Source organism: Protomyctophum parallelum (genome assembly GCF_964188405.1).
Source record: "Protomyctophum parallelum genome assembly, chromosome: 6".
NCBI lineage: Eukaryota > Metazoa > Chordata > Actinopteri > Myctophiformes > Myctophidae > Protomyctophum > Protomyctophum parallelum.
In genome coordinates this window covers 18341070-18356069 of record NC_139701.1, presented here as the reverse complement: position 1 = coordinate 18356069, position 15000 = coordinate 18341070, and the positions used below count along the sequence as shown (strand labels likewise).

The window sequence follows — 15000 nt, the reverse complement described above, 5'->3', positions numbered from 1 at the left end:
GAGAGAGAGAGAGAGAGAGAGAGAGAAAGAGAGTGAGTTACACTTTCAAACTGCCCTGTCTTGTTAGCCCCCATGCTGTAATACAAACCACATAATAACATATCATATTAAAACCATACATTATCCAAGGGACAAAAAACTGAGGATGGAGATGAGACAAGATAGAGAAAGAGACAAAAAGAGAGATGCATGGCGAGAAAACAGAGGGGAGTGAACCGGAGTGTTACTGACACACGTGCGTGCGTGTGAGAGAGAGATAGAGAGAGAGAGAGAGACCTGGCGCTGGTGAAGTGTCCCTGACGTTCCTGCCAGTGAGGAGAGTATGACAACCCCATGGAAAATGACCAGCCATCTGTGTGCGTGTGTGCGTGCGTGGGCGTGCGTGGGCGTGTGTGCGTGGGTACGTGTGTGTATGCATAGTGTCATAGTGTCGTTGTGCTCGTCACGCATGTGTGAGTGTGTGTGGCTTGATGTTTTTATGGATGCACATGGGAATTTGAGCTGTAATTCTGTTGTTTTTATTTTCGATTATATCTTTTTTGTCCCAATATTATGCCAATTAATTCTTCCCCACACATCCCTGTGTTGCCACTGCTGTTGTACTGGCTCTACTGGCTCACCTGCCTGCCTGTCTTTACTCTTCCCGTTCAACACATCCTGCTGGCGGGCACCGCCCCAGCCCGTATAGGATGTGCTAGAGCAGTGACAAAGACTGGCCAGACTGCCTGACCAGAATATACAGTATATTTTCAGAAATGGGATAATTGTTTTTTTGGTGCATATAGATCTGGCTGAGCTGGTCATTTTGAAAGTAGCTCTCAAGTCTAAAAAGTGTGGGCACCCCTGGTATAGACGCTTGACAAACCCATAGTTATAATCCGTGTGCAACCTTCATGTGCAACCCTCGTGCGCAACCCGTGCACAAGCTTGTGAGTCGAGCCCATTGGTCGTTTTTGCTCGTTCATGTGTCTGGCCCCTGTTGGAGTAGAAGCTGCATAGTCAGTTTGGTATTCACTAGATCATTGTTTGCAAACCGTCATGTCGGTTTATTGTAATTGTTTATGTAAACTGTAAAAAGTGTCCTGTAAGTCCATATGGGCTGGGCTTCTTCGAAAGCATGACACTTAAATAAAGAATCAATCAATCAATCATATACCAAAACCGGCCACCATGACTAAGGTCACATTCACACCAGAGAGCTTTGCTGCGATTAAAACAAATCCTGCTGCGCATTTTCAGAAAGTGCACTTCGTTTGGCAGGTGTGAAGGCTCATTCGAATCCTAATGCGTATCAAAGAACCGCATTCTACTCTGAGCAAAAACTGGGTTTTTTCTTCGCTTCCAATCGCACTTGATTACGATTCGGTGCAGGTGTGAATGCAATCCGCAGTAAATAAAGGAAATGAAGCAAACAATGTGGCGGGTGAGGAGCTGAACACAGTTGGAGACGGAGAAGGCATATTTTACGCAGCGCAGTAAATCCAGGGATGTTACCCTGGATAGACGTGGTCGAATGAGGAGACTGAAGCCCTGATCGAAATGAGGACGAGTACATTAATAAATTGCTTAAGAAAACACATAAACACTGCAGTTTAATAGTATAGCCTACAGAATATTCTGTCTGTCTGTGCGTGCCGTAAAACTGTGTGGGGACTGGGCTGGGAGTAGGGACTTTCATCTCGATAAACTTGTAAACATTTTGCGCTGCTGTCTGTTATATCAGTGCGCTCAGCGCTGTGCCTCCATGCCCAAAAGAACAGTGCTAGCTGCGTGCGTATAGTGAGAGAGCAAGAGAGAGAGGGGGGGGGGGGGTCCAGTCCCAGACGGCACGACACATGCACGTTATGAGTATAATGTTATACGTTTCCAATTGCTGCGGATGACAGTGTGAAGGCAAACCGCAGCAAATTAAATATGCAAGAATCACAATTTTTCCGCCCATACGCATCAAGTCTACCGAAGTATTAGGTGGGAATGTGACCTAAGTGGCTAAGATTGGAACGCCTAGACTCCATGGTGGTTGACAGGTACACATCCCCTGCACAACCTGAATGCCACAATATACGAGTCTGTTCGCATGACGTTTGAATGTGCACTTGTGTATGCACAGCTCGATGAGAAGATTGTTGCCCTTGTAATAATAATAATTAGGGGCACGGTGGCACAGTTGGTAGTGCTGTCGCCTCACAGCTAGAAGGTCCTGGGTTCGATTCCCGCTGGGGACGCTGTGGGCACTGGCGGCGTGTTCCCTCCTCCGCGTCATCAGTGCCCATACCCGAGGCGGGGGTTGGCGATAGGGCCTTTCTGTGTGGAGTTTGCATGTTCTCCCCGTGTCCCCTAGGGTAGATACCCTCACAAAAACATGCCGTAATCCTGGTCTCTAAAACTACCTCCCCCTGGTCAGCCGGGGCGCCTGATGGAGGGGAAAGGAACTGGTCGGAATAACGTGTCCCTTCCACGCGCTACGTCCGGCCGGGGAAATTCCCCTCTGTCAGGTGAAAAGAAGCAGCTTGGACTCCTCATGCATAGAAGGAGGCATGAGGTCAGTCCGCTGCCCCCTCAGGTTGGCAGAGGAAGTGTAGCGCCCAGGATTACATTAGATAATTGGCACTGGGTGAAAAGAAAACTGGGTTACAAAATCGTTAAAAATGTATTAAAAAAGTGTGAAGTGAGTGGTGCAACTCCGTGTGGGGGTCCCCGTGGGCTCTCCGGAAGTTCCAGACCCACAGGACCACAGCCATGGTACCGGCCCGGTTCCGGCGAGCCACCCCACATCCGAAACGGTAGAGAAATGAGTTACCATGTGTGGGTCTCAGGGGGTCCCCGGGGAGTCCCCAGGGGGGTCCCCGGAACATCCAGACCCCCAGGAACACACCCAGGGGGCCAGGCCGATTCCGGCGAGCCACCCCACGTCCGAAACGGTTGAGAAATGACAGAGTTACGGTGTGGGGGTCCCTCTACTGTACCCTCTAGTCTACTGTACTGTACTGGCACACCCGAAATCATCATATATACAGTTAATATGTGCGTGTGTGTTTGTGTGTGTGTTAGGTTGGGCAGGTGGTGAAAAACAACCATGCTACTTTCGTGCTCAGACCCACCCAGCCAGGCACCCAACCACACACATAGCTCCGTAAGGGAGTGGTTGCACCCACAATGTACCCACAAATACCACAATTTATGGTATTTTTGGGAGCTATAACTCTGGGTCTGGATATTTCCCCTTTCCACTGTATATGCATGCACTTTTGCACTAATATTGTATATGTATGAAGTTGAACTTCAATTCAATTCAATTCAATTCAATTCAATTCAATTCAATTTTATTAAAATGTCAAATCACAAGTTGTCTCAAAACACTTTACAACCAACAAAGATCCACCCAGAGCAAGCAATATTGCGACAAAATGTGGTTTACTTGAAGACAGACAGACAGACAGACAGACAGACAGACAGACAGACAGACAGACAGACAGACAGACAGCGTTGGCACTACTACTCTCCAGTCTTGGCAGGCTGGGCGGATTCAACAGGCCGTTAATCTGAGGGGATGAAATGAAACAAGGTCTGGAGAGACACAGCAGGGGGTCTGCACCGTTCTGACACTCTGGAGGAAGTACACACACACACACACACACACACACACACACACACACGCAAACGATCCATCTCTTTTTCTGTCATCTCCATTTGCGTTTCCAACCCTTGCCTTCATATCTCACTTTCACCCAATCTCTCTCTCTCTCTCTCTCTCTCTCTCTCTCTCTCTCTCTCTCTCTCTCTCTCTCTCTCTCTCTCTCTCTCTCTCTCTCTCTCTCTCTCTCTCTCTCTCTCTCTCTCTCTCTCTCTCTCTCTCTCTCTCCCTCTCTCTCTCTCTCACCCAGCTTGGGGAGCATGCTGCATGTGAGTGTCATCCCAGGCTCCACACAGGGAGTATCAGCTTGCCTCTGCACCAGACGTGGGGTCAGAGGGGAACATGCTGCCCTGTCACCCCCCACCTGCACCCCCACTGTGACGAGCAATGACGGACAGATGGAGGGGAAGTGTGTGTGTGTGTGTGTGTGTGTGTGTGTGTGTGTGTGTGTGTGTGTGTGTGTGTGTGTGTGTGTGTGTGTGTGTGTGTGTGTGTGTGTGTGTGTGTGTGCGTGCGTGCGTGCGGTGCATATTGCATACCTAACAATTGATGCGAAAACAATGGGACATTTTCAATTTTTGTGTATTTTTATATAAAAAGTCCATAAAAAGCCAATTTTAATTACTTCCTTTGAACGGAAAAATGGTGTGTAACGCGGTGACGTAACGTGGCCTAAAGAATCTTGATTTAATTCACCTGTTTTATTCCCATTGCTGCACGTTCCTCCAAACACAGCTGATTGTGATTACAGATCTACTCAGTTTTTAATCTCATTCCAGATGACATCCAGACAGTGTATTACTCATTTTAAACTTAATCAGCTCACTAAAATATGTATCTGAAAACATTATAGCTTAGAAATAAGCCACGTTAGTATAGCAGACATGCTTGGCTGGCTGTTTGACTCAGTCTCTCACTTGCAAACAAACAGACTGCACGAGTGTGTACAGCGCAGCTACTAGCGTCCCATAGCCTGGAGGGATGCAACGATCGGATTGGTTCAGAAAGGTACAGGCTTCGGTTTCAGACTGAAACCTCAAAATAAAATGCCTGAAAATGAGATTGCAGTCCGACTTTAAGCTGATCAACATGCCTGAAGAAGGCCGAAAGGCTGAAACGTTGCTATGACTCTTAATAAACAATTCTCTTGAAGTGGCGGTTTGCGGGTCTCCCTCCTTCTCCATAAGCTGATCAATATAAAATGATCTTAAAAAGAAAATTTACTGTGTGTTTCAAAAGCATGTATTTTGAATACTGTACTGTATGTCATATTTTAAAGCAAGTAGGCATACTCCACTGCTTTAACTCAGATGTTCCCAAAGTGGGGTCCTTGACAGAGTTTCAGAGGGTCCGCAGCTAAATGATAGTTAGGAACCAAATGGACCCTTATATAGGTCTGTAACTCAGAGTGTACAAATGGAACCAAATCCATTTGTATTTTACAATATACATTGGGGACCCAGAGATGGAAATGCATTCCATTAAATGGGGGTCTGTAGACTAATGAAGGCCAAACTGGGGGTCCCTGGCATATCTTTTCATATTGGGGGGGTAATTAGTGTCAATTTGGGGGTCCTTGACATGAAAAGGTTTGGGAAGCACTGCAACTCAAGTATAAATGTGACTATAAATGTGACTTAGCAACTTTCACTTGTAGAATGTGGAATGATAGAGAAGTTTTAGTTTAGGGCTCTCACCTAAGATAATAAAGAGGAGCACTTTGTCCTCACAGCTGACAGTTATCAGAGAGAGAGAGAAGGAACAAAACATCTTCCAACATTCTGCCAAAAACAGCAGATCTACAAGCTCACCGTTACAGCTTGTAGATCGACTACTGTCAGCGACCAGATTTGTTTTATAGGGGAAAAGGACCTAATGTACTGTGTAGATCCCAGAGAAGTCTGGTCCGTGAAATACATACAGTAGGATTTAATTAAGTGGTTGAAGTATGCTGGTAGTGTGTGTGTGTGTGTGTGTGTGTGTGTGTGTGTGTGTGTGTGTGTGTGTGTGTGTGTGTGTGTGTGTGTGTGTGTGTGTGTGTGTGTGTGTGCGTGCGTGCGTGCGTGCGTGCGTTGGTGACTGAACCCACCATTAGATTTATTGAACGCAGGACGTGTGAGGTGCTGCATGGTCTCCAGTAACCATCCAAGAGCATCTCATTCTCCCATCATGCCTCACAGCATCTCCTCTGCCCTGTCTGCACTCTCTCCATCATCCCTGCCTTTGTTCTTTGACTTCGCACAGAGCTTAAAGGGTTATAATTCAAGCCCCTAAATGGAAACGGCAGACATTCATTGGATCGTCTGCCGAAGGTTTAATTTCCTCTTTCTCTGTGTTTGATTTAGACCCTCTTGAATGTCATACTTGAGTAGGTTCTACATCGGTGGTTCCATCTTAGCTCAAGACCCAGAAGAGTATATACTTGTGGATCTGCTATTTTCACTTCTTCTTCTTAAACATTTGTATTTATTTATTCATGGATGTTATTAGATTTTTTTCATTTTAATCATGAAATACTTTTGAAGAAAGTTGGAATTGTTTTTAATTGATGAAAAATATTTTTAAATAGGCTATATATAACTAACTATATAACAAAATAAACTTTACTCGCGACCCATACACATCCGTGACACAAACATGGGTCTCGACCATAGACTGTAAAAAATATGGACAAAGCGTTCCCCGGGTCTAACATGGACGTAAAATGAAGCCTGTTATTCCTGCACTGTAAGTCGCCATCTTTCTAGATCCGTTTGGGCCCAGCTGGCCATTGGCTGGCTCCGTTTGGGCCCAGCTGGCCATTGGCTGCCCAGACAACGAGGCGGGACTTCCCCCCTTCTTCTCCTTTGGTTTTTATTTTGACTCGAGTGTGTGGGGACTCCCGATCATAGACTGTAACGGTAGCCACGCCCCTCAGAACATACGCGACTTTATGGTCATTTATTTTATAAATGGGACCATAATTGTCCAAAAAGAATATTATGACATTAGAAATGAGACTTTAAACTAGTGACTGGAAGCAGAAAGTATTCATGACCATGTTTATTAAGGTAATACAGTCTAGGTGAAGTTGGGCCCAAATACATGGACTTCTATGGGGCTATGGGTTTTTTTGGTTCCAGTGACAGCGCCACAACAGGCCATTATATGAACTTTCAGGAGTTTCAGGCTTCACAAAATATCTGTCTGACTGCCCCCCTGGTCCCGACCCAGTGTTAACACTAGGGAAGTCTGAAAGAAATTCACTCCTACTCAGTCTGGCTATTTCGGCCAAATCGACCGACGTCACCCTTTCTCCCCCACACGTCTAAAGATCTTCACTCACACCTCCCTCTCCAGCTGGACAATGGTAAAGTCGTCAACCCCCCCGACTTTACCATTGTCTTGTAAATGTCACATTCGGCGGCAGTGTGTTGCACACGGAACGGAAGACTGACTGACTGAGGCAGTGAGGCTACTGCCTAGACTTACACTTAGACAGAGTGGCGCATTAGGCCAACATTACCTGGGTTAGCTTACATCTTGTGTTGAATGTTGGCATTATAAATTATACTCCCTTGGTGTTTCATCAGCGCGAACGAAAATATAGGCTACAGTCTGCAGCCTGGTGATAAATAAATAAAAAACTCCACATGTGAAATGCCACTGTTGAGGAGAAACCCCAGCTATTGAATTCATGAACATTTTCATGCCTCCCTGAGAGGGAGAGAGAGAAAAAGGAAAGTTCCACAGGTCTGGTCGCTTGCAGAAAAGTTTACAGATAAAGAAGGACGGACAGGCTGAACTCTTTTGACTGACAAAGAGCTGGCGATATTTATATGCCAGAATAGGCTGTGGAACAAATGAATCCACAGCAGCAGGCCTATACATACGGGCCGTTATTTGCTAACTTAATCAGCCTCAGCCCTCATTTATATTATTATATGCGTGTTCACCGTGTTGAGTTTGCAGATCTCCGCACACCCTTGACCCAATAGCCTTCTATAATCTATATAATGCTGCGCATATAGCAGCACGGTTTATATATACACCATAGGATAGACCAAGTCATGTGACGCATCACCGCCACAAATAGTGCTACAGCGTTATCTAAAATGCACTTCCGCGTACCTCACCGGCAGTTACTTGGATATTTACATCATGCCACAGAGGCTCCGCGAGCAGCAGTTGAGAGAGGGAGAGAGAGGAAAAAAAAGAAATAGCCTTGCGTGCAGGCAGACTTGCAGATCAGTTCCACGTCGCTTGCAGAAAGAACTGTTCTTTTGACTGACAAAACATTTAGAGGTTCGGGAGGTCTATCTGGTTGGAATTATTTCAAACACTTTTTATTTTGAATCGCGCATCGGCAAGCATTCTCGCTTCATGGAAAGTAAATGTCGGTCGAGTCTAACCGAGCATTCAATAACATCCCTCATCATGGATAATAATCATTGTATTCATATTCCTATTATCTTATCAAAATAGTAAACAAATTCCAAGTTAATTAACCAGCCAAACGTATATGATTTAATTCGTTGGACATGGAATGCAGGCTTGAACAATGGCGTCTCCAGCTGTCGGAGGTGTGAAGATCATTAGACGAGTGGGGGAGAAGGGGGGACGGCGGTCGATTTGGCCGATAAAGCCAGACCTAGTAGGTATATCTATGCCTAAAATCATATTTACAAAACGTTTCAAATGGAAAAAAAACAGAGATGATTTCAATCGAATATTTAGACAAAGTCATGCAAGGGGAACTTTCTCTGGACTTCATGGGCTAAGAAAATCAAATTAAAAATCTCAAAATCGGTCAAAACGGCTGCTCCGACGTCCTAGTGTTAAGGAAACAGTATTCTGCAGGAGATAACTTACTTACTCTACAGAAGACAAACACTGAGGATCTTAGATCGATCCAAATAACCTACTGCAGTTGTTCTAAAACTTTCTTCACAGCTTCATTCTTTCAGCCAAGGAACTCAAATTGATATAGTTGTCCACAGACCCCCATCTGAAAATGTTTTGTGCCAGAAGAGAATATTTGTGTTAAAAGATGAAACTGTACCCCTTTGGAACACCCCAAAATACCTCTAGGGGTACAATTACTCCCATTTGAGTAATACAGATTCTCTGTACTGGGCTGAAAATGTGTACCAAATATGAACTGTGCATGTGTTTTAATGTTGCGTGTGATGGCACCATTCACAGAGATCACACCGGTGTGTGTGTATTATAAAACACTTCAGAGAGGTCGTACAGTGCAAATGCATTGGAGCCTGCTTATTATCCAATACTAAGTCTGCATAACCAGATCTGAGAGCATGCATTCATTCTGTTTATGACCTGCACTGGCTCACATTTTGATGCCATATTGCCAGTAATTTTACTCAAGTACATTATTTTAAATTCTGGACATTCACAGAGTATATTCTATGTCGCAGGATTAATACTTTTTACTTCAGTAAGAACTTTGAGTACTTTTTCCACCACTGAACTGAAGGGATAAGACCAAGATATGTCAGTTAGGTTAAAGAAAAGGAAAAAGAAAGAAACAGGAGGAAATCTGCTCTACTGTCCATCAAACAAACAAGGATGTCTGTTTAACCCGAGGAGAGAAGAAAACTTGCTATAGGGAAAGGTTGGACCCGGGAGGTGTGTGTGTGTGTGTGTGTGCGTGCGTGTGTGCGTGTGTGCGTGCGTGGTGGAGGGGGTATTAGCGGCGCATGCAGATAACGTATCACTGGAGAGCCCCATTAGCTGCTCTCTATCCGGCACCGAACAGGAAATGTGGATGGATGGACGGCGAGATATTTCCTCCCTTCCTCGCTCGTGGTCACGCTCGGCCCTGCTCTGCACACGGCCACTCTGTCACAGGACTCTGTCTCCCCCAGCTCCTCTCCTCTGGCTCTAGATGGCTCCTTTGAAGTTCAACCCTCTCCTCTCCTCTCCTCTCCTCTCCTCTCCTCTCCTCTCCTCTCCTCTCCTCTCCTCTCCTCTCCTCTCCTCTCCTCTCCTCTCCTCTCCTCTCCTCTCCTCTCCTCTCCTCTCCTCTCCTCTCCTCTCCTCTCCTCTCCTCTCCTCTCCCTTTGAAGCTCTCTCTCTCTCTCTCTCTCTCTCTCTTAGTAGCCAGTGTTGAAATGCATTAACCCGTCTCTCTCTGTTCAGCTCTGGGGCCCATCATCATCATCATCATCGGCCCCTTCCAGAATACAATGCAGATTGAGCAGGGAGACCATCAGTGGTGTCTGGGACTGCAGGATTAGACCTCATCTATCAAAGAACACCTGTTCCCTCATGTGTATGTGTGTGTGCATGTGTGCGTGTGCATGTATATCCAAAGGCGCACACATGCTCGCACGCGTGCGTACACACCACACATGAGCGGAGCTGCTGTAGATCAACACGGAACAGAGAGTCAGGCATTTGATTGCTCTAGCATGTGCGGAGGAATGTTAATACATGTTATTATGACATAAGGAGCAGGGGCCAACTGCTGTGATTTAGAGAGCTCACACTGAAGAAGTGAAGAGGAACTACACATGAAGCTAACACTCTGCATGGTCCGCTGAGACAGAGAGAGAGAGAGAGAGAGAGAGAGAGAGAGAGAGAGAGAGAGAGAGAGAGATTGAAAGAGATGAAGATGATAATAGATAGAGGGAATGATAGGGGAAGTGGGCCATACTGTAGTAAATTCCTGTGTTGAGTTATCTTTGAGATTAGATTGGTTCCATTTGTATACACTCAGAGATCAATGAATGGTCGAGATTTTACAGTGTATCACATCATGAGCTTCACATAGCCGTTGTGTTTTGAAGTCCCTGTTGTTACAATCTGACTCAGGATTGCAACAAAAGGGAGACAAAGGGCACAGTTAAAAGTGTATCAAATATATTTATTTAAAGTTAACTAAGTATCTAACTAAATCACAAGTATAAGATGTCAGTAAATATGAATGATCATCAGTGTGTGCATGCGTGCAAGTGCACATATGTGCAGTGGGAATGCTGTAAGGTGTAAACCAAGGCAAACAAACAAATAAACCAGTAAAGCGGAAAAAAGACTCAGGAGTGAAGGCAGATTGACACTTATATAGGCGTGGGACACACCAGATTCAGGAGTGGTCCAATCTCACTAACGATCCAACTCCACCCTGCAATCAGCCCTAGCAGCGGCCATGTCTGCATGACCAGATCTGAGAGCATGCATTCATTCTGTTTATGACCTGCACTGGCTCACATTTTGATTGCCAGTACTTTTACTCAAGTACATTATTTTAAATTCTAAGGCTAAAACATGTGGGGGTCCACTGTGACATGAAAAAGTTTGAGAAGCACAACATATGTTTTTTCAGAAACATAGGATCTAAAATAGGATATAAAGTCGCCGCAGGTCTTAATGGGTTAAAATGTCCTGCTTTATCGCTTCTCATGGCTGTCGGCCCTCTGCAAATCTCCGTTAGATTTATATGATTTGATTTATTAATCGTTACGATTAAAAGAAAACACATGCTACATGATTCACAGAAATGTCAAGGATAAAAAAAGACAACAAAGCCGGCGACGTATTCCCATTGTGGTCTTTGGTTGTAGCAGACGAGACAAAACATCACATAGAACAGGCATTGTCTCTCTGTAGATAAATGGTAAAGGCATCAACATTACAACTCTAATTCTAATAGAAGTCAATTATCGGGACAAAGAGCACTATGACTATAAGGACAATGGGAAAATGCTCATAAAAATCAGGCCTGTGCTGATTTGATCAGGACTACTGGGCCTCCCATAGTAACGTTATAGTAAACAAACACATCCCTGCACCCAAACTACCAGTGAACGTTCTTCAGCAAGAAGACACAAGCAAGAGAGAGAGAAGACTCCTACAACACCCCAAAGGTGCTCTAGTTTAGATCACTGGTTGGTACAATAGGAGAGAAATACAGTAACAGGCGAACGATCAAAACAACAATTCCTCTACATTCTCTAATTGTGTAGAATTTACTTACTTACTTAGTGCAGATCTATGTTAACAATAATTTTACTAATAATAATTTTAGAGCGTAAAATGAAACAAAGGGTCCATCTGGTTTCATTTTACTTTATGATCAATAAGGGTCCATTTTAGTTACCAACTGTCCATCATTTAGCTGGGGACCACCTGGAACCCCCTCAAGGACCACTGGTTGAAAACCACTGGTCTGAAGTGACAATTAAGGACGTTTAAGACCTTTTTATTTGTATACCTCTAAAGCAGCGGCCCCCAAACGTATGTGGCCGTGCCCCCCTCCCCCCCATGTACCTCCTGACCAAACGTATGTTTTCTCATACCAATAAAGCTCAGTTGAATTGAATTGATAACTGATAAGCTTCAAGGTATACTGTACTGTCTGTACACGTGACCAGCTGCTATACAAACGACACAATGTAAATGCTGGAGAAGACGGAGGACCAACCTGCGACGTGTCGTGGTTGAAGATGATGGAGCTCAGGTCACCACAGTTGTAGTGTGTGATGAGGTCCTCGGTGGTGTAAGGAGCCCTGCATGGCTGCCCGCGCGCACGCTCTCGTGCTGCAGCAGAGTCTGGTTCAAGGCAAACAGCACCTGCAGGGAGACGAGACACATGTTTCTGTTAGTTCACCGACCCACAATACAACCCCCTTCCACAACAAGTGGGATCATGTTGAACTATAAGTCCTCTGGAGCAGGGGTTTTCATTTCAACCCTTTTCATATCAAGGTCCACATTATTTATTCAGCATTTGAGCCACGGACAGACCACCATTTGATGAAATTTAGCCTCTAAGACCAAGACTATTTGCTGTTGTTGGATAAGATTCCATGCTGTATTGATGTGGTAGCCATAGGAGAGACAACAGGCAAACATTGATCAAAATAACAATCTTCTACATTCTCTACTTCTTTAGACTTCTTATAAATTAAGTAATGCAGATGTTTAACAAAAAATTTACTCAAGAGTTAAAGATCTTAAGGGTCCATTTGGTTACCAACTCTCCATCATTTAGCTGGGGATCACCTGGGACCCCTCAAGGACAACTGGTGGTGGTCCCCGGACCACTGGTTGAAAACCACTGCAGTGGAGGAATAATGCATGCAGCGGTTGTTTTTGCTTGTTATTGTTGTGTTTTTTAAATCACAACTGCTGACTTCAGCGAGGAATGATTTTGATTCAGTCATGCACCTGAGGTCTTTGGTGAAGAAGAAAATCACACCTGTGTGAAGTGAGGGGCGCTCTTATCAATCGTACATCATCATGCATTATCTCATACTGGCCAATCAGAATGCATGTTGCCTGTTGACACAAATTTACGTCATATTTGGCTGGACATTTGACCTCCTTTCATTGTCGATGGCATGAAATATGAGACGTGTGGGGACAAGATGACGTACATCTTCTTTCATTGTCAATGGCATTTAATGTTTTGTGTTGCGGACATTTTGTGGGGACAAAAGCTGTATATATAGATGGGGCTAGCGCCCTCAAAAATGCAGAGTTTTCATTTTCATTTTTAGGTTGTTTTCATACACTTTCCACGCAAGGCTGACTACAGGTAAAAATCAGACCACAGAAGGAATGGGAAAAACTCAGTGAAAGCAATAACTCTCTCCAGGAAAGAGAGGGAGGCAAGGCAGGGAGAAAGAAAAGCTGGGTATAGAGAGAGAGATAGAGAGAAATGAGGGGGAGAGAGTGCCCCTTTAAAAATAGCTTCTCTCTCTCTCTCTCTCTCTCTCCTCTCCCTCTCTCTCTCTCTCTCTCTCTCTCTCTCTCTCTCTCTCTCTGGGGCTCAAGTGCCGTAAATTTACAGCTCCCATAAAATCAAAAGTAAACCCTCTTTAGAGAGAATTTATGGTGTGCAGCCGCCAGCCAGCCACAACAGGCCCAACGACACGGGCAGCTGTCTGGGACCACGGGGGTTAACCTAACCCTGCATGCCTCCACGCCCCTCTGCGCTCCACGCCGCCTCTCACTGGCCTGACAGCCCCAGCCTGGCTGTCAATCACCATCTGAGCCAGTGACAGGAGCCTTACTGTAGGTGTGCATGTATTGGTGCACCGGAAAACCTGACGTACAATATGTGGACATGGCAGATTCGGTTTCATTCACACTCAAAGTGTGTGTGTTTGCGCGTGTGTGCGCACGCGCAGTGCGTGCGCGTGTGTGTGTGTGTGTGTGCGTGCGTTCGTTTGTGTTGTGCGTGCGAGCACACGTGTGTGTGTGTGTGTGCATGTGCGTGTTCGTGCGCATGATTTGCACATTGATTTGATTAGATTTGATTGGTTGTGTGACTCAGCTCGTATTTATAGCGCAGTACGCGCTATAAATACATCCACGTCTACATTCCCAATTGCCTACGTCAAGGAAACGAGACTAGTGCGTTTTTTCCGTAAAATACTATCGGGACGAGGCCAAAAACCGCTATACTGTACTGTAGTCCGGGCCCGGTATGATTTGCGAGGCGACTTATGGCCGATACAGCTGTCCGACTGATCGAGGCCAAAGTCAAAGGTGCGGGTCGTAACTCATCCAATTATGCTGTGTTTTTGCAATCATAAATGCCCTCATTGTGCGCGTTGAGCGGTTAAACTGTGGGTAACCTTCATGCTCCGTTAATCACGTTTGAGTTCTGAGAACCCTGCAGGCCACGTCTGTCTGTCTGTCTGTCTGTCTGTTTGTCTGTCTGTCTGTCTGTCTGTCTGTCTGTCTGTCTGTCAGTCTGTCTGTCTGTCTGTCTGTCTGTCTGTCTGTCTGTCTGTCTGTCTGTCTGTCTGTCTGTCTGTCTGTCTGTCTGTCTGTCTGTCTGTCTGTCTGTCTGTCTGTCTGTCTGTCTGTCTGTCTGTCTGTCTGTCTGTCTGTCTGTCTGTCTGTCTGTCTGTCTCAGAGGTCTGTGTGTTTTTATTGTGGAAATGATTTGATTTCTTTCTTTTATTTATTTTATTCATTCATGCTTGAATTCATTTCATTGATCAAAAGTTGCATTTAACTTTTGAAATAATATAGATAGAAGAAAGGGATATTTACTCGCAACACAATTGGTCTACGACCCACTGTGTGTTAAATGGTCTCACAGACAGTGCTTTAGCATTGGGCTCTCATCCTAATGAAAGGAGACAAGTGGAGAGCTTATACACACCATGGATGCCTCTCTCTCTCTATCTCTCTGTCTCTCTGTCTCTCTCTCTCTCTGTCTCTCTCTCGTCTTTGCACCCCCCCCCCCCCCCCCCCAAACATCTCTCTCATCTTCCTGCCAACCCCGTGGAGTGGAGTGGAGTGGAGTGGAGTGGAGGGCACAACTCAGACCCATCTCATTATTCCTCTCGACGTGGGTGTTCCATAGAAGAGTTCGGGCGCGGTGCGGTCGCTCCCCGCCGCCATGA

General features: G+C 45.3%; 1 protein-coding gene across 1 annotated transcript in view; it reads right to left on the bottom strand.

The window, feature by feature from the left end:
- Positions 1-15000, bottom strand: part of trabd2b (TraB domain containing 2B) — a 133915-nt gene that overhangs the window by 52203 nt on the left and 66712 nt on the right. The window contains 2 exon segments of the mRNA XM_083766442.1: positions 12060-12149; positions 12152-12208. Coding sequence (XP_083622568.1) covers positions 12060-12149; positions 12152-12208 — 147 coding nt within the window.